Source organism: Hemicordylus capensis, chromosome 5, assembly GCF_027244095.1.
Source record: "Hemicordylus capensis ecotype Gifberg chromosome 5, rHemCap1.1.pri, whole genome shotgun sequence".
Classification (NCBI taxonomy): domain Eukaryota; kingdom Metazoa; phylum Chordata; class Lepidosauria; order Squamata; family Cordylidae; genus Hemicordylus; species Hemicordylus capensis.
In genome coordinates, this window is record NC_069661.1 from 60,344,911 (window position 1) to 60,366,154 (window position 21,244).

The 21,244-nt window shown below is 41.8% G+C and overlaps 1 protein-coding gene across 2 annotated transcripts in view; it reads right to left on the bottom strand.

Moving 5' to 3' along the window:
• Positions 1–5,615: 5,615 nt before the first annotated feature.
• ANAPC10 (anaphase promoting complex subunit 10) overlaps positions 5,616–21,244 on the bottom strand; it is a 64,601-nt gene continuing 48,972 nt past the window's right edge. Inside the window, exon 5 of one of the 2 annotated variants that reach the window (XM_053252604.1) lies at positions 5,616–5,930. In XM_053252604.1, coding sequence (XP_053108579.1) covers positions 5,700–5,930 — 231 coding nt within the window. In that variant the 3' untranslated portion in view covers positions 5,616–5,699. The remainder of the gene's footprint in view (positions 5,931–21,244) is intronic. The other variant, XR_008307884.1, reaches the window with a different exon arrangement.

Below are 21,244 nucleotides of genomic sequence, written 5' to 3' on the forward strand. Positions count from 1 at the left end.
TTCAAAAACAAAACAAAACAAAACAACACTCAGTAGTGTGGAAATGCTTATAGGTGTGGGGTGGAGACAATCCACAAACTTCTAATTATATTTTTGACAAGAAATTTTACTTTTAGCAGAGAGAGAGAGAGAAACACACACACACACACACCACACACACACACACACACTGGAAAAACGCATCCCACCCCAGGAGAACCTGCTCTTCCCTAGAAACAATGGAGGTCCTATTCCTGCAATTACCGTCTGTTGATGAAATTGCCTTGAGAGTGTTTGGTCAGCACCCGCAGTTCGGACATATGTGGGGAATTTAGCTCAAAAGGGGAGACAGTTCCAATCAGCCTGAAGTTGTGCAAGCATATGAACTCAAAAAAATTGCTAGATTTTCAGTTAGATTTACAGAGACTTTAACCTTTATTTCAATAACATCAGTGGAGTTTTAGCCCACACTTTAGGAAATGCTCAACCCTATTTACAGACCTAATGTCCAACAAACATACCTAATTTTTTGTCCCTTCATTTCCACTAGTTCTCTGCTCCTCTCCTCAGCCCTGTGAGAAGCAACTTTACTATATATGATTTATTCCAATTTTGGGGACAGTCTAACATCTCGTTTGCTATGGGTTGTGCACTGGCTTTTCCATCTAACACTATCATAGCAATTCCAGCCAACCTGTAATACTAGTTTGTTGGTTAGGGATAGTTTTTCTCTATCCTTTCCAAATGTCTGCTTTTAAGTAATATCCTAAATCTACTAGTTTCATTTTAAAAAGGCACACATTTAATCTCATGGGTCTAATTTTGCAGTTTATAAGGAGCTCTACATTTACTTTCCCTACTCTGTTCACTTCAGGTTTTCCTATATAAATTTTGCTACTTTTTAATTATTTTGGCTCTCTTATTTCCGTAGATGTTTGCAAATACAGTGTGTATAGAAGCTGTATACATATGCAGGTCAGAGGCTGTACCCATGAATACATGGTCATGTGAATGGGGTGAAAGTATCTTCCACTTATGCATATACCAAATTTCAGCTTCCTTTCTGTTGTGAAAGATAATGATTTTGATAGCCCCATCACTCAGCTAATGAATGGGTCTCAAGTATCTCCTACAGAATTTTTTAAAAATTATTTTCTCCTCTCACCATAACAATGCAAAGAACAAATATTCAGACTAATCTACAATCATAATAAGGTTATGCCTTGCCAACCTGGCTTGGGCATAGTTCTTAGTCTGAATGTTATGTTTGTTTTTAGGCTTAAATAATAAACAATTTCTACATATATGTATGAAACTCACATTTTGTCAAACTTGGATGTCAGTCTAAGTCTCTGGTGGAATGTGCTGTATCTACCCAGTAGAAACATGAGCAGGACCACACAAAATGGTCCCACCCTTTTCTCCCTTACTAAAACAAATCTTTTGGCCACAAAAACGTTTGTCATTTCCTACTTATCAAAAATTTTCTGATGCAGCTTAGTTTCTAGAGTTCTTATTCCATTTATCTCTGAATTCGAGTTTCTTACACACACACACACACACACACACACACACACACACACACACACAGCAAATCAATATTCAGTGGACATGATCCAAAGTCAACCATATTTAAGCCCCATAGTTACTTTCAATAGGAAAAGAGTACATGTGCCTCTTTCCCAGTGAAATAAATAGCATTTAAATGTGCTTAGATTTGTCTGGATTGTGTCCTACAAGTTTAATCTGTAAAGCTTACTCTGTGTGCTTATTATTTGCCAAGATTCTCATGGATGGTTCACACATTTCCCACTCCCATTACAATGTTTTAATATTGCTGTTGAAATAAAATAGCATGTAAATCAGTGGTGTAGCTATAATTGAACAGAGTTCCCTGGGCCCCTGAAGCAGGGAGGTACTGTTTTCTGGACAACAGCCTGCTCTTCACTCTCCTCCTCCTCCCCAACTCATTGGCATGCTGCTGGCTCCTGACTGGAGGACTCAACTTGGTGGCAAGTAAGATGAGCCCTCTGCAGAAGGGGAGGAGTATCAGGCAGTGTCTCCTCCTAACTGGCTGGCTAGTTTTCAGGTTCAGCCTTGTGATGAATGTATGGTTCTTCATTGAAGCTTTTATGTAAACCACTTGGAAGCTTTGCCTGAAAAGTGGTATATGCCTGCCCAAAATAAAATAATTCGATCCAACCCAATGAAATAAAATAGTGTTCCCTCAGCCTAACAGACTTAACAGTGAGGAAAAGGTTGCTGAGCGTCAGCAAGCCTTTCAGTAGGAGGGAAAGATGCTCACTGACACTCTGCCCCCCAGAAGCTGAGACAAAGCAGAGACGTTCAGCTAAAGGCGCATAGGGACCCTTTTTTGAATCCTGCCTTCATAGAAGAGCAGACTAAAACCACTTCTTTTCTCTGCTTCCCCACCCCACACTCGCCACAACTGGGTTTGATTTACCCCTAAATCTTGGGGCAAAATCTGGGATTTGGTTTTCTGTGGAATACCTTTACTGGAGAGTGAGTGAATGAATGAATGAGAGTGGTGAAGAAAAGAGAAGTATTGCTGTTATATGAAGTAGATATGTATGTTTTAAATGCTTCTTTAAAATGTGCACCCACAAGTGTGTATACATGTGAAAGTGTCTGCATGCATATTGTTTGCATAGGAGAGAAAGGATATATACCAAGAATGGTTTGTTTTTCACCATCTCCTTACCATTCTTCTGCAGCAAAGACATGGAGGGAGAAGGTGGGTGGGCAGGGGGACAAGAGCCCATCATCATTTCTTGTCCAAGGGTCCACTCCAACCTTGCTATGCCCCCAATTAGAGAGATTGTGCCATCAAGTCGGTGTCAACTCCTGGCGACCACAGAGCCATGTGGTTTTCTTGGTAGAATACAGGAGTGGTTTACCATTGCTTTTCTCCCGCTCAGTATGAGATGATGCCTTTGCCATTGTCACTGAAGTGAGCCTTCGCCTCCAGCACCTTCCTATATCGCTGCTGCCCGATATAAGGCGACTACAAATATATATTACTAGGCACAGTCTGGGAAGCACATCGGCAGGGATTCGAACTAACAGCCTCTTGCTCCCTAGGCAAGCTGCTTCCCCACTGTGCCACTGCAGCTGATATGGCCCTAATATAAATATATTAGGGGCATATAATATATGCCAATATATTAATGGCCAGGTGCATATTGCTGTTACTCTGGATGCAGACATCAGACAGTCTCTGGCCCCCTCCGCCTCTAAAAGGAAAGAGTGTATTTTCACCAAGGCTATGAGTAAGCTACAAGTGATGGGAAAAGGATGAAGGAGACTAGTGTTACCACATATAATTGCACCATCTTTTACCACCAAAGCTGGTATTTCCTTCAGACATCGTATTACAACTGCAGTAGGCAAATGGTTATTAAAGCCTTCTCTAGCTGACTTTTTATTGGATCAGCCTATGATTCAGGAGGGGTCCCATTGACAGTAGCATCTGAAGTTGCAGATGTTCAACAGTCACACACTTTTACACAGATATAAACACCTAATAAACTAGCCGCTATAACTTATCCACATGTGCTCCTTCTCTCCCCACCACCCACTGAATCCGTACCTTTCAATCTACACCACAGCTTATCTCACCCCTTAAAAACAGGACCAGGTAATAGCTGCTCACACCCCCCTGCAATTGTTTATACAGACCATCTCTGTTGTACACAATCTGTGTCCCTTTTACAATTCCCAAGAGGCTGCATGTACCAACATGTGTTGTGCCAGCAGTGCCAACAAGTGCTAGTACTAATGCCCAGGGATGGGTTTACCCTGCTCTGTACCAACATCTGAGAGAGCTGTGAGTTTTCCTTAAGCTCAGATCTCCTGGCTCATTGTCAGTAAGCCTATGCCAACTGAGCCAGCCAATGAAAGCTTATAGGAAAAATAAATTTGTCATAGGAAAAGTACAGAAATGTGATTGCTTTCATGCAGGACTACAGTAAGGAGATTGTTAAGACTAAATTTTGCTAATGCTGAAAGAAAGAAAAAAGAACCTTGCCAAATTAGATTTTTGGTCAATTAAAATGTAAGTGATTGGACCTTTTCACAATGGACTGAATTCAGTATTTAAACACATAGAGCATCCAGACTAAGGTTAGTCATGACAAAGTCCGATTGAAACTAATGGAACTGACTTAGTCATGAGTAACCTGTCTCACTGATTTCATTGTGCTAAGTCATCATTAAACAAAGCACCTTTCAAAATTGAGGGCTCGTTTTGAGATCAGAATAGAATGACCCCGTTTCGAGTCGAAACATTTCGAGTGTTCCGAGCACCGTTTTGGAGGCTGTTTTTCCGGGGAGAGCTGGTCTACCAATTGGGGTCAGTGGGCAGACCAATCCTCCGTTCCAGACTTAGAGCATCAGCCCACCTCAGAGGACTGGTTTACCGGCTCAACCACTTATTCCGACGAAATTATCCAGGCATTTACGTTTCATTTTGAGCTCAAAACGAAACACAAAACCCATTTCATTTCATGCACATCCCTAAAAAGGCAGCAATTTTGCTCAGTACAGCATTTAGCAATAAAACAAAAACCCAAAATATGCAAACGAGGTTCTTGCTAGAGGACCATACCATCAGTCAGCCTGAGGTCTTCACATTCTTTTTTCTTAGATGAACTGGGTTCAAAAGAATTTTTCAATATATTAAAATAGAGCCCAAGTCCCTAAGATAGAGAAAGAAATCCAAAAGCCATATTTAGTAAGAGCTTTATTAGGTCCAACTAAAATGACACAAAGTCTTAAGCATGCTTTTGAGTTCTCCAAAGACATATGAGACAGCCATCTTGCCGAAGCTAAGCAGGTCTTAGCGTAGTCAGTGTTTGGATGGGAGACCCATGTATGTCACCTTTCGGATAGAGCTATACTCAGTGGTAGAGCATTTGCTCTGCATGCAGAAGGTTCAATTCTTGGCATCTCCTGGTAGGGTTGGGAAAGACTCCTACCTGAAACATTGGAGTGCCACTGCCAATCAGTGTAGACATTGCTGAGCTAGATGGACCAATGGTCTGACTCAGCATAAGACAGCTTCCTATATTCTTTGAGGACTACTGCCATCATACTCTGCTTGTGGGCTTCCCAGAAACATCTGGCTGGCCACTGTAGGAAATAGGATGCTGGATTAGACTGACCTTCAGACTACAGCTGGCTTTTTCTTATGTTCTAGAAATAGTCATCATACCTCTCTCCTATATAAAAACAAATAAAAATATGCCTGCTTATTGCCTTCTTTCAGGTCTTCATTAGACTTCTTTAGAACTACTTTTAAGTGTAGTACGTGCACTTATGTCAGCTTGCCCGTACTGAAGTCAGTGAAGCATCTTAGCTTTCTGAATTTCTTCATGAGCTACTTTGTATACTGGGAAAAATCAAGTAATCATCATATTAAACAACTATTTACACATATTTTCGGAGTCCAATCTAGTAATGGAATTATACAGTACATGAATGGATAATCAAATGAAGTGAATGTTTTTCCTCCTGTCTCCTGGAAAAGAAAACCAGAAACCATTTTTTGTTTAAAAAGCTGTAGCAAAATTACATCCATGTCTATGTTTGCCAGAAGAAGTCACAAGACAGTATAATAAGCAGATTTTAAGACTTTATTTTAAAATTACACAAAAATACATAGGTATTGTTAAAGTACAAAACTCATCTTCATTGTTTATTTACCTGATTGAGCGATACATCATGAAATCAATCGTTGTACATCTTGGAAATTTACCAATAGAACTTTCTTCAACTGGCGTATACACCTTAATTTGTCGCATATGAGTGTCTCTTCCATTTTGGTGATTGGCTAAAACTGCAATCTGAATCATAAAAGTCCGAATAGGTTTCTTGTGAGTATCAGTTAAAGGAACGTGAATCCAACCACTCGGTTCCACTAGTTCAAGTTGCTAGGGGAAAACAAACAGGCAAGCAAAAAATATTTAGAACTGGATAGCACGAGCAATTAAATAACTGACATCCAGTACAACAGGAAGTAGGTGAATAAGTAAAATGGAGGAAAAGGTTGAGCATAACGTGAATGATTCAGACAACAAAAAAGTGTTTATGACAATTAGCACATTTTAACTGTGATTCTAGGGAAGTGCCAGAATGTTGTGGGGAATAGGGAGAAAAGGGTAGAGTTAACATACAGGTAAGTAAAGTAAAGTGTGCCATTGAGTCGGTGTCAACTCCTGGCGACCACAGAGCCCTGTGGTTTTCTTTGGTAGAATACAGGAGGGGTTTACCTTTGCCATCTCCTGTGCAGTATGAGATGATGCCATTCAGCATCTTCCTATATTGCTGCTGCACGATATTGTCTGGGAAACATACCAGTGGGGATTTGAACTGGCAACCTCTGGCTTGCTAGTCAAGTCATTTCCCCGCTGTGCCATTAGGGGGCTCAACATGTAGGTACTTGGTCTCAAATATACAAAAGTTGTAATTCTTTAATTCTGATTGTATGAGTTGGATTAGATATTTAATCTGCATAGATAAACATTAAAATTCTAATCTCTCTCTCTATAATGTCTTAGTCATATTGTGTCCCTTTAAAATACATGAAAGCAATACAAACAAATAATAAAATTATACTCTTATAATCTCTGGAAGTGCCTTGCACCACTCAAAAATACGTGAGGGTGACACAGCCCTCAGGAACATATTTTTGGATAGCGTAGGGAACTTCTGAAGAAAGCAGAGATTGGCGAACAGCCTCCCTTTGTGCAATAGTTCAAGAAGTTTTCCACTGCAGGGATGCTTCTTCTTGGCCTGTGGTCACACATTTAGTCAGGATAAGAACATAAGAATAGCCCTGCTGGATCAGGCCCAAAGCCCATCTAGTCCAGCATCCTGTTTCACACAGTGGCCCACCAGATACCGCTGGAAGCCACAGGCAGGAGTTGAGGGCATGCCCTCTCTCCTGCTGTTACTCTCCTGCAACTGGTACTCAGTGGCATCCTGCCTTTGAGGCTGGAGGTAGCCTGTAGCCCTCTAACTAGTAGCTGATAATAGACCTCTCCTCCATGAAGTCATCCAAACCCCTCTTAAAGCCATCCAGTTTGTTGGCTGTCGCCACATCTTGTTAGCCATAGCCAATGTGTTTATTTATTTATTTTATTTATTTATTGAATTTCTATGCCGCCTAATATAGAAATCTCTAGGCGCTATACAGATTGTTTGACAGAGTGTCATGGATTCAGAAATTTAGAGTGTAGACTTTAATATGTTTGTTTGTATTGCATTCAGATATTTTAAATGGACACAATATAACACATTAAAAACCAATTAAAATAAATATAAATATTTTAATTAAAATCTTAATTTGTATCTACCCTGATTAAATACCTAATTTAACTCATACAATTTTTTAAAATGAAGAATTACTGCTTTTATATATTTGAGATCAGGTACCTGTGTGCTAACTCTAGCCTCTGCTTCCAATTCCACACAACATTCTGGCAAATCAAGCAAGTGCCCTGGACATTCAATGGCACATGCTTTATTAGGATGTCCGCCATTGACATAAAGCTTGTTGTCTTACGTAAAAACCAACCAGGTGTAAAAATGTGTGACGTTTGAGGTCAAACACTCTACATAGGACATGGTGGGTCAGGTCATGCATTCATTATTGTGCAAATTACAAATAGTTAGACTGTCAACCTAAGTTTCCAAGGCATAGAGAACCACTGTTCTATCCAGTAACTATCAGTTCTTGCTCCTGATAGATTCAAGTCTTGCTCTGTTTTATGTCTGCATGTGTATAGAGCCACACCAAGATTCTTAATTTCATCATTATACTCCAAGTAAATATAAGTTCTGTAGTGTCAGAAGCTCATGGGCTGTATGAGAAGTGATTTTGGAATATAAATGGTTCCATTTAGCTGCAAACATATATGCTTTAATGGTTACAGTAACCAATAAATATGCTTGCTTGTACTATAATCATATGAATAAGAAAGATGGCAACTTGATGTAAAGCAATAATTTAGAGTCTTCCTTTTTTATTTAAATTGATCCATCTGTATTTAAATATATATAGCTACTGTGCCACAAAGTTTACTGCATAATAAAAAGATGAATAACTGAATTTATTGCACAGAATATACATTCTAAGATATTATAACTGTTAAGTTGTCTCAATGGCCTTTACTGTCATTTGCAGAATAGGTAAGCAAAAAACACCAATTCATGTGTTCCGTTTAAAAGATCCCTGGTTTAATTTATAAGAATGGTTGATTCACCAGAGGAGGCTCATTATTGAAAAAGAAAGTTGTATTCTGATATTCACATTTTCATCAACCATTAATTGAACCATTTTATATTAGGCTTTCATAATAATTAAAGTCCACAGGCAGAGTATGGCGTCTACCAGATGATCCTATTAAATAAACAAACTGCCTGGAACAGAAGGACGAAAACAAGCATTGGAAATTAATTTCTATATTTTATTACACATACTGCCAGTTTTTCCTTCAAAGAGGTCAGAGTGGCCTACATATGGTTCCCAGGTGGACTCCCAACCAGGCAAGCTTACATACATGCACAATAGGGCTTGCAGATGTATAAACTTGTTCAGAAATGCTACCATTGATTTGATTTTAAAAATACTTTCAATCCAAGTAATTTTTTGCCAGTCCAGACAGCTTGTGTGTTAATATTATATTGATCCTCTAAAAATAGTTGCAATTTTAATAATTTATGAATGGTTATTTCACAGTACAGCTGCATTCAGACATCACACTTCCAATCTAAGCTACGGTTGGGAGGATTAGGAACAACCATGTGGTCATGAGCTCTACCACCCCTGACTTTGGATTAATATGGATTAATAAATTTGCTTTTGTATTTGAGTTGGTGAACTATGATTTGAGTGAGCCCTCCAAACTAGGATTGGAAACTAGGATCCAACTGTGACTTGCCATCCTGGTGTGAAGGGCTTTCTCAAGCCAAAGTTTGCCAGGTCCAGGATAATAGCAAACAATGATTAGATCATACCAGGAACCAGCTTATTAAACTGCACATGAAGAGCAACAGCAAGCGGAGAGGAAGAAGGAGCTGCCCCATTCATGGAGGAAGGGGCAGGAGAAACAACAGCTTGGAGGACCAGAAATATGATGCCTGAATGCATCCTATATGGGAGAACATTAACAAATGGAAAACACTAAATTAAAAGGTTGTTCTAGTAAGAACTAACCTGCCTACTTTACTTTCACTATCCCTACAACTGGATTAAATTTGGTTCAAATTGAGGTCCACAAGTTAGACCACTTACGCCTCAAATGTTCACATGTCCACCATCTTGGATCAGGGAAGATGACATCATTACAAACTACACCACTGAGGTGTCCCTGTGCGTCACTCACTACCGATTTATTTGATTTCTATACTGTCCAACTTAGCCCACTTGTGTCTCAAAAGTTTGTGCTTCCGCCATCTTGAATTGGGGTGGATGACATCATCACAAACTATGCCACTGAAGTGTCCCTGTGTGTCACTCACTACAACTGTGAGCCGCCCTGAGCCACTTTTGGAAGGGCGGTGTAGAAATCAATCAATCAAACAATCAAACAAACAAAACAAACAAATAAATGGAGTACCTAATTTGGTTCAAATTGGTTAGATGTTCCACAAGTTAGCCCACTTGTGCCTCAAACATTTACACTTCTGCCATCTTGAATTGGGTTGGACTACAAAATCACAAACTATGCCATTGGGGTATCCCTATGTGTCCCTATAGCTGTAGCAAATTTGGTTCAAATCGGTTAGGTGGTTCACAAGTTAGCCCTCTTGCGCCTCAAATGTATACACGTCTGCCATCTTGACATCATCACAAACTACGCTGTTGAGGTGTCCCTATGTGTCCCTACAACTATACCCAATTTAGTTCATATTGGTCTAGGCTGGAGTGGGGAACCTTGGCCCTCCAGCTGTTTTTAAACTACAACTCCCATCATCCCCAGCCACAATTATTGTTGATGGGCGGGAGGCCACACACACAGACACACGAAATATCAGGTGATCTAATAAGCCTATTGGAAAGTACAGCTCTACTTTTCAGAGCCAACCCTTGAAAATGTATAATTCCTCCTGCTTTAATCTAGAAATAGACATTTGTAATTAATCCAAACACACACTTCCTCCTTTAAAATTCAAATTAGTTCAGTAAATCTAGAATGGTGCCATTATTAGGCATGCATACAATTGCACATGACTGAAGATAGCAAACACAGAACTTAAGCCATGCTGAATTACAGATCCTTTCATTCGGGGGTGGGGTGGGGTGTCTTAGTTTCTCCACAAACCATAGTGTGTGTATCTTTGTCTGGGGCATTCCAACACAATTCTTTCAACATATGACTAGCTCCTTTCCTTTCTCTCAATTTCAAGATTCAAAGTAGTGTAAGAACCAGAACTCTGCCGTAGTAATTAAGGAGAAGGCCATATCAGTCCTGCTTTTTAAACAAACAAAAGGTTGCTCAGTTCTGACAATCACAGGAAAGTCTCTTCTCTTCCCTAAACTGGCAACAGCAACTCAAAAGGTTTTACTGCATGTTACAAAGGATGCATGGCTGATGCTTCCCTGAACCCCACCGCCCCATCCCCCTTGTAACAGCTGGTAGAAGAACATCTGGAAAAAGATGGCATGTCACATCACTGCTGAAAGCAATGATGTAACATGCCATCACTGCACTAACAATTCTCATTCAGTGTATGGGAAAACAGTAAGTACAGTGATGACATGTCCCACATTTCTTTGGAAGGGGGACAGAAAAATGTTGAACATAATGATGGTACATCACATATGTATCTTCCCAAACATTATTGGAAAAACATGTGTGGGGGAGGAATTGTGGTTCAGTATCAGTCATGCATTCCCCCATAATAACTGGAGCTGAGGCCCTGACTACACAGTCCTAGATCATGTTTTAATCCTTCCTATACTAGCTTCAGACAGCCTTGGTAGCCCAAGGATATGCCTGCATCTAGAAATGAATTGGGGAAATACATATGTGTTAACCTTACTGGATCACTCAATGATCTACTATAATGCAGGGCTACACAACTTTGGCCCTCCTGCAGATGTTGGACTGCAACTCCCATAATCCCTGACTGTTGGCCACTGTGGGGGTTGTAGTCCCCCAACCCCGCAAAACGGTTAAAGTTGTGTAGCTCTGTTATAATGTAATAGTTCTGCATCTTGGCTTCAGCAGTTCCAAGTCCCTTGTCTCTAACTACAATCCATTAGATCCCAGCCTCTTCTTCGGCAGTTAAATAGTGCCCCATGTTTCCTCAGTCTGTATTATCTTTTTTCCTTTAGACCATCTCCCAGTCTCCATTCTTGTTGCCCACACTATCCCTGACCCCACCCACCTTGCCTCTCGGTTGCTACTATAAATTCCACTACACACCTTCAATTCTCTTCTTCTTTCTATCAACAGTTTTTTAATGCAGAAAAGGCCTGGATTTAAATCAAGTAAATAACAGCAATCCCTACATGTTTTTCTGGGCAATAATTTCTTCTTTTTTACTGATGCACCACATCTTGCATATGCTTTTTTCTGTGTTGCTGCACTTCCCTGCTGCTAGACATGTAGCTCTTCACAACAGCATAAAGAAATAATATCTTCTCCTAAATTTCTCAACCCCCTGCCCCATGACTCCTGTGCACCTCACTACAAGGAATGGGCTTCAGCAGGCTGCTATGTAATTCCAAAACTGGAACTGTCAACACATGAAGTAGCAGAACTTGGGTGACTGCCATCTCTTCACTTAGGAAGGAAGAGAACAAGTTAATAGCAATGATGCACCAGTTCCAGCTAAAAAGTGAAGCATATCCAAGAGAAACTTCAGAAATTCCAAGTGAGTCAAAAGGAGGGACACCACAAGAGAAGCTTTACAAGAAACGCAGAAGCTAGTTCAGTCAAAGAACTCACTGTGAAAGGCAGCCTCGTTTGCCTAGTGAAGCAACGACCACCTAGGGAGGTGACTGTGTGGCCACCATCAGTCACCTCCTGTAAATGGTCAAGACACGGCTTACTTCAGTCCATTAGGTCAGAAGAGCTTTCTATTCACTCAAGGAGCTAAAACAGACATTCCTGAAGAGTCTACAGGAAGACAGACCAGCACCAAATAAATGCCAGATACAAAGAATATATTTCAACAACAATTTCTGAAGAAGGAAATATACAGCAGAGGAAAGACCACCAAGAGAAAAGTCATGGCAAGACCATAGGAAGGGATCTACCTTTATCTTCGATAAAGATGTGCCAGCCTTATGATTTGAACACAGTCTCTTTCCTATATACAGTGAGGGAAATAAGTATTTGATCCCCTGCTGATTTTGTCCGTTTGCCCTCTGACACAGAAATGACCAGGCTATAATTGGAATGGTAGGTTTATTGTAGCTGTGAGAGACAGAATAACAACAAACAAACCCTCAAAAGCCCAGTGCCCCAAAGTCAGCGATGGATTTGCATTGCAGTGAGGGAAATAAGTATTCGATCCCCTATCAACCAGAAAGATTTCAGGCTCCCAGGTGTCCTTTCACTATATGCAGGTAACGAGCTGAGATGAGGAACACCCTCTGTAAGGGAGTGCTCCTAATCCCAGCTTGTTACAGTACCTGTATAAAAGACACCTGTCCATAGAAGCAAGCAATCACTCAGCTTCCAAACTCACCACCATGCCCAAGACCAAAGAGCTGTCGAAGGATGTCAGGGACAAGGTTGTAGACCTGCACAAGGCTGGACTGGGCTACAAGACTATCGCCAAGCAGCTTGGTGAGAAGGTGACTACAGTTGGCACGATAGCTCGCAAATGGAAGAAACACAAAATAACTGTCAATCTCCCTCGGTCTGGGGCTCCATGCAAGATGGAGTTGCAATGATCATGAGAACAGTGACAAAGCAGCCCAGAACTACATGGGGGGAACTTGTCAATGATCTCAGGGCAGCTGGAACCATAGTCACCAAGAAAACAATTGGTAACACACTATGCCGTGAAGGACTGAAATCTTGCAGTGCCCACAAGGTCCCCCTGCTCAAGGCAGCACATGTACAGGCCCGTCTGCAGTTTGCCAATACTCATCTGAATGATCCAGAGGAGAACTGGGCGAAAGTGTTGTGGTCAGATGAGACCAAAATCGAGCTCTTTGGCATCAACTCAACTCGCCATGTGTGGAGGAGGAGGAATGCTGCCTATGAGCCCAAGAACACCATCCCCACCGTCAAACATGGAGGTGGACACATTATGCTTTGGGGGTGTTTTTCTGCTAAGGAGACAGGACACCTTCACAGCATCGAAGAGACGATGGACGGGACCATGTACCGTCAGATCTTGGGTGAGCACCTCCTTCCCTCAGCCAGGGCATTGAGAATGGGTCGTGGATGGGTATTCCAGCATGACAATGACCCAAAACACACAGCCAAGGCAACAAAGGAGTGGCTCAAGAAGAAGCACATGAAGGTCCTGGAGTGGCCCAGCCAGTCTCCAGACCTTAATCCCATAGAAAATCTGTGGAGGGAGCTGAAGGTTCGGGTTGCCAAACATCAGCCTCGAAACCTTTCTGACTTGGAGAGGATCTGCAAAGAGGAGTGGGACAACATCCCTCCTGGGTTGTGTGCAAACCTGGTGGCCAACTACAAGAAACGTCTGACCTCTGTGATTGCCAACAAGGGTTTTGCCACCAAGTACTAAGACATCTTTTGTGAAGGGATCGAATACTTATTTCCCTCACTACAATGCAAATCCATCGCTGACTTTTGGGCACTGAGCTTTTGAGGGTTTGTTTGTTGTTATTCTGTCTCTCACAGCTACAATAAACCTACCATTCCAATTATAGCCTGGTCATTTCTGTGTCAGAGGGCAAACGGACAAAATCAGCAGGGGATCAAATACTTATTTCCCTCACTGTAGGTCTATGAGGGGAAAGGTGGACACTGGCAGGTGTTTTTTTGTTTTTTTAAACACATCTGCAAAAGTATCCACGTTGTCATCTGAACATATCATTGAAAGTGACTGTGAACTGCCTATGTGGGCGGGGGGGGGGGGAGAGGAAAGATAGGATCCTAGAAAGATAGATTGCAGGCAAAATTTGTGGATTGTGTTAAAAAGCAAACAAAAATCCTTGACAGAATAAAATATAAATAAATATAAGGAAAAAATAGCAAAAACAAAAATTCTGGTGTGGTCATTTGACATGTTTTTCCCCTTAAGCACCTTAATATGGGAGGAAAGGGAGTTAAACACACAGTTAATCTCCTACTCCAGTTCTTGTTATCTCAGCTGAACTCCTCCCTGGGAGCTCCACTGTCACATCAGACCTTGCCTTCCTCCTCCTCAGCACTTCCCCGTTCTTCTCTGAAGAGCTCTCTGCAGCATTGGCAGTCTTGTGAGAATCCCTTGTCCTCTTGCACTCTTCAAGCTTTCTGCATGCCTTTCAGTTCTGCCCATCTTTGCCTCTGCTCTCTCATCAATCTCTCCTGTCTGCTTCCACCACCATCACCACCACCACCCCACCTTGTCTTCTTGGCTCTTCCTCTCCCAACAGCACCAGGTAAGTGTCAATTGCCCTTTGGAGCCCTCTTCACTTTGCTGAGGTCGTGATCCCTGAAACCCAAGAAATGCTAAGAGACATAAATATAGTAGACCCTCAGCCCCAAACAATGATATCTGAAAAGTAAACTGAACCAAAGTTAGATAAAGATTTCAATGTCAAGTTACTGATCAGTTAAATATGAGGCTTGTCTCTACAGCAGAAGCTTGTTTCTTCAGCAGTGATAACTGCTACAGTGAAAACAAGCCTAACCATGAATATTTGTGTGGTATCTTCCCATCTGTATAATACTTCTCTAGATTCTAGCCAGAGTGGTCTATAAATTCATAATGTCAGTAATACAGTAGAGACCAAGTTAGAGATGCTACCCATTCCTTGATTCAATGTGTTTCCCTTACCCAGTGTCCCTCACAGAGCTGGTCTTGTGGTAGCAAGCATGACTTGTCCCCATAGCTAAGCAGGATCTGCCCTGGTTGCATATGAATGGGAGACTTGATGTGTGAGCACTGCAAGATATTCCCCTCAGGGGATGAAGCCGCTCTGGGAAGAGCAGAAGGTTTCAAGTTCCCTCCCTGGCAGCATCTCCAAGATAGGGCTGAGAGAGATTCCTGCCTGCAACCTTGGAGAAGCCGCTGCCAGTCTGTGAAGACAATACTGAGCTAGATAAACCAATGGCCTGACTCAGTATATGGCAGTTTCCTATGTTCCTACATTCCTAATGTATCGGGGGCGGGGGGCTGTTTTTACAATATATTGACTCAATAGCAAAACTTTGTTAACTCACAAGAACTCTGGAAGCTAATCAATGGCTAGAGACCAAATCAAAGCCATAACTATCTCATTGCACAAAAACAACCTATTTCCTACTAGAGCTTCAAATGGAAGAAAGGCCAATGAATTATAGAAGAACTGTGCAGGATACTATCAACATATGGAATATCCTACTGATATTCTATCATCCTCAGTTCTATCATCCTGTTCCATCTGCTAAGCAGGGAAATTAAGGGCCCTGAAGAGCAGTAACTGAAAATGGACTTTATTAGATAAATAAGCCAGCAAAAAGACGTCACTGGGAGGAATACTAGGAAAAGGCCTATGAATCTTAAACATTCCTACCAATAAAAAGGAAAGTTCAACCAAAATGTATCATGACTTGCACAACTTCTGCTTTCAGTCTATTATTTATTAGTCTATTATTTACAAAGGAAAAATAATTCTAGTTAATTGGTAACAAAATCTGCACAGGATAGTTCTCCAGTCCTTCAGTTTTATTTCTTCACAGAACATTCTGAAGGTACCCACAAAAATAAACAGTGACACAGGAAGCCACCTTCTATTGAGTCAGACCATTGGTCCATCTAGCTCAATACTGTCCACAGTGACTGGCAGCAGCTCTCCAAGGCATCAGGCAGGAGTCTCTCCCAGTCCTACCTAGAAATGCCTTCGAGAACCTTAGACTTCCTGGATGCAAGCAGATGCTCTACCATGAGCTTATCACCTCATTCTCTATGGGGAATACCTTACAGCAGACAGCACTCACATGTAGTCACCCATTCAAATGCAAACTATGGCAGACCTGGCTTAACAAAGGGGACAATTCATGCTCACCACCACAAAACCAGCTTTCCTCCCATTGTCATGGGGATGGACAAGAAACAGAATGTAGCCATTGATAGACCTGTCATCCATGAAAGTGTCTAAGCCCTTTTAAAAACCATCCAAGCTAGTGGCCATTGTCACAGCCCGTGGCAGGGAATTCCATAGATTAATTATTAATTAAAAAGTACTCCCTTTTGTTGGCCCTAAATACCCTGGCCTTTTGTTTCATGGGATGATCCCTGGTTCTAGTGTTGTGAGAGAGGGAGAAAAATTTCTCTCTGTCCATTCTCTCTACTCCACGCATAATTGTATACACCTCTATCATGTCTCTCCATAGTCGCCTCTTTTTCAAACTAAAAAGCCCCAGATGCTGTAGCCTAGCCTCATAAGGAAGGTGCTCCAGGCTTCTGATCATCTTGGTTGCCCTCTTCTGCACCTTTTCCAGTTCTACAATGCCCTTCTGAAGATATGGTGACCAGAAGTGCATGCAGTACTCCAAATGTGGCCACACCATAGATTTATATAAGGGCATTACAATAATACTAGCAGTTTTCTTTTCAATCTCCTTCCTAATGATCCCTAGAATTGGAATTGGCCTTTTTGTCGCCCACTCACCCAGTTTGGAGAGATTCTTTTTGGATCTCCTCACAATCTGTTTTGTGACTACTAAACTGGTTTAGTGTCATCTGCAAATTTGGCCACTTCGCTGCTTACCCTAACATCTAGATAATTTATGAACAAGTTAAAGGGCACTGGTCCCAGTACAGATCCCTGGGGGACCCAATTTCTTACTTCTCTCCATTGTAAAAACTGACCATTACTCCTACCCTGTTTCCTGTTGTTAAACCAGTTACCAATCCACAACTGAATCTATCATCTTATCCCATGACTGCTAAGTTTAGTCAAGAGCCTTTGGTGGGGAACTTTGTTAAAAGCCTTTTGGATGTCCAAGTGTGTCAACTAGATCTGTGTCGGGGGGCTGCCACCCCCAACCCAAGTGAAGGGGAGGATGGATATGGGCTTGCCCTACCTGAATGGGCGGTGGTGCCTCTCCTGGCCCTGACGTTGGGGCCAGCCTCTCAGCTGACCGCAAATGGCACTGGCTCCCTGCTCGCAGTGAGACTTTGTTGTCTGAAGATGACAAATTCTTGCAAGACTGAGGCAAACTTCTGTGAGATTTCAGGCCGAGAGTTGCCCCACGTGCCAGAAGCTATATAAGACTGGCCTAGCCTGTGATGAGGGGCCAGTCAAGGAGGAGGGCTGCCATGAGAAGGAGCCCAGTGATTCCTAAAAGGGGACAATTGACAGCAGGCACCCATGGACCTGTCGGTGGTGCAACAGGCAGGCCCAGGAACCTAGAAAAGTTGACAGCCCAGGCCAAGGACTCTGAGGCCACAAGAGGGGGCCACAACCAGGGGTGGCCCGTCCGGTGATATAACAATCATCTATATCCACATGCCTTTTGACACTCAAAAAACTCCATAAAGTTAGTGAGACTTGTCCTTGTAGAAGACTTGCCCTTGTAGAAATCATGCTGATTCTCCTTCAGCAAGGCTTGTTCTTCCATGCGTTTAACAATTTTGTCCTTAAATATGCTTTCTATCAATTTACCCAAAATAGAAGTTAAGCTAACCAGCCTATAGTTTTCAAAAATCAGAATTACATTATCCACTTTCCCGTTATTTTTGCTAGATCAGCAATTTCACATTTGAGTTCCTTCAGAACTCTTGAACTGCTCAGAGCCCTGGCAATTTGTTAATTTTTAGGTTTTCAAGTTCGGTTTAGAACATCCTCTCTTGTCACCTCTAATTGGCCCAGTTCTTCAGCCTCCAAGCCTGAGAAGCTCAGTTCTAGAGCAGGTATATAGTCAGCATCCTCCACTGTGAGACAGATGCAAAGAACTCATTCAGCTTCTCTGCAATCTCATCTTCTTTAATAATTCCTTTCAAGCCCTCAGCATCTAAGGGTCCAACCACCTCCCTGGAATGTTTTCTGCTTCTGATATATTTAAAGATGTTTTTCTTACTCCCCTTGAGACTTCTAGCTATATGTTTCACAAGCTCTCTTTTTGCATCCCTTATTGTCTCCTTGCATTTCTTTTGCCAGAGCTTATGTTCCTTTCTGTTCTCTTCATTTGGGCAGAACTTCAATTTTCTGGAAGAATTTTCTTCCTTTTTATAGCTTCCCTGACTCTACTTGTTAGCCATGTTGGCGTCCGCCTGAACGTGGTGGTACCTTTCCTCCTTCTTGGTATAGATTTCAACTAAGCTTCTATTATTGTGGTTTTAAATAAGTTCCATGCGTTCTGGAGTGATATGATCCTCCTTATTTTCCCTTTCCACTTCCTTTTTACCAGTCCCCTCATTTTCGAGAAGTTTCCTCTTCTAAAGCCCAATGCATCTGTGTTGGACTTCCCTGGCAATGTTCCACTTGCTGAATTGGAGCACACATATAAGCTGAATCGCATCACACTATGGTCACTATTCCCCAGTGGTTCTACAGCTCTGACATCTCGCACCAGGTCCTGGGTACCACTCAGGATTAAGTCCAAGGCCGCCTTCTCTATGGTTGGTTCAATGACTAACTGTTCTAAGGCACAGTCATTTAGCATGTCTAAAAATTTGGCCTCTCTGTCAAAATCGCACGTGAATTTGCCCAGTCTATGTGGCATTAAGCCACCTAATGGCACAGTGGGGAAATGACTTGACAAGCAAGCCAGATGTTGCCGGTTTGAATGGAAGACACTTCCATTCATGCAAGAGAGGAGGAGTTTAGTCAATCTCCCCTACCTTGGCAGCTCCCGCCACATTCCACCCTACTCCGCAGGGCTCCCTATCCTCAGAAGTGGACACAGGGCAGATAAATTACTGTGGGGACTTCCTTCAACACAACCTTTGGTAAAGACACAGTCCATCATCTGAAAAGCATTCTACTGAGTTTTGAGGGGCAGTCAAACATACAATTTGCAAAATAAGGGTTTCATATGAAAAACAAAGTAGAATGAATTATGTCAGCAGCCATATAACTTGGCAAAGAGGCACCTTTTTAATGTGGTGATGCTCTTTATTTAGCAGGGGTAGAGTAACTGGCCCTATCCACCCCAGCACAGTACCTCCAGTGACTGTTGCTGGTGTCTATCTTATGTTTCTTTTTAGATTGTGAGCCCTTTGGGGACAGGGATCCATCTTATTTATATATTATTTCTCTGTGTAAACTGCCCTGAGCCATTTTCGGAAGGGCGGTATAGAAATCGAATTAATAATAATAATTATTCCAGCTTTACTGGGAACAGCCTATATTCTGCGACGATATCTATAACAATTGACAATAAAATTCAGCCATCCCAGGTCCTTGAGAAGGACTCGATGTCTGGATAAAACAAACCAGTCAATAACAGCTGTCTGACTGTGTAAACAAGAAATAATAATAATAATAATAATATATGTTCAGATAATGAATTGCTCAGAGAGTTCTGTATGCACTAGATTAATGGAAGCAAATGACAGAAGATTGTGCAATTCATCTCATACCTTTTGGTCCTTTCTACAATACACCTGATCATTGCTTTGAAAAGTTCACTGATTTCACATACCTTAAAGGAAGAGTGATTCCAGATAATCTGGAATGCCTCAGATTTGATCATATTCATTTCCCAGTCAAATCTTTTGTTTGTTTTGACTTCATGATGACATCATAAGAGCTATGTCATTTTACCCAAACTGGTCACATTACACAGAGCTCAGAGTCCAGCAAGAGCAATTTTCAAACAAGCACTCAAACTTAATGTCAATGCTACAGCTGATAAGTCTGTTCCCATCTGTTCTGGTTTCAAAGAAACACCTTATACTCTTACAAAAAGATTATAAATGAAGTAGCTGCTTTACTAGGACACTCTAGCCCTGTTCAGGCAATACAAAAACTAGGGACTCCGTATCACGTGCAGCTGGGTGCCCCTATGTTCTGGATCATGGGAAGAATCTGTCCACAAGTACAGTGTTTGTCTCTTCAGATAATCACTGTAACCGTGGGCAATTCCACGGTTACAGAACAAACTCACGAGAACAAATGAACAAACTCACGAGAACAAATGAACAAACTCACGAGAACTCTGTATGCAAAAACAGCTTTTCTAGTTTTTATAATGCCTGAACAGGGGTCTACATCTGAGTGACAGATATAAACAAGTTTATACTAGAGCTACTTATACAATGTAATTCAGATGTAAATGATTTAAAATGACAAACACAAGATGCACTTCAGATGCCTCACAAAGAAGCTATGGAGTTCTCTAAAGCAATGTTGGGCTGAACCATTCAGGTCTGCTTTGCAGCATATAGTGCTGTATGCAATGGCTCAAGATGGGGTCAACATATACACAGAAGACGGAAACACAGAAAACAATTGGCTGAACATTAGACAATACCTCATGCAGTTATTTAATTTATCTTCTTTGCAGATGATGCAGCTCTGGATAGGATTGTCACATTGGCCTGGTTTAAAAATGACAGCATGTCCAGTCGAGTGGATTTATGCTTTTTCAGCCAAGGACTGTAGCCCAACTCTTCCCGACGGACACAATAATTCTCTAAACATACACTTTTGATGGCTTGCAGCTTCCCTAAAACATCAGTTTTCAACTAGTGGGCTGGGATCTGATAACAGGTCTCACCAGTGGATTTTGAAGTCTTCCATTCTGATGTTTATAGAGATTTTCCCCCCACTTAAAGTAAAAGGAGAAAGAGACAAGGATAGACCAGATGGTAAGGAGTCACAGCTCCTTTACTTTCAATAGTTTTGCAGGCGTTGGAATTGTGGCACCTGCCGCTTGTTATGCAGGGGAGCGAAAGCTTGCACCTGCCAAAACTCCTTCTTCTGCATAGTTATTAAAAGGCATTCCTGTTTTGCTTTGCATCTGGGTCAACCTAGAGCAGGGCTGCACAACTCTAGCCCTCCAGCTGCTGCTGGACAACAACTCCCATACTCCTTGTCTACTGGCCACTGGGGTTGGAAATAGGGATGTGCACAAAGCGTTTCATGCACATCCAGGGCAGCGGAGAGTGGGCACTT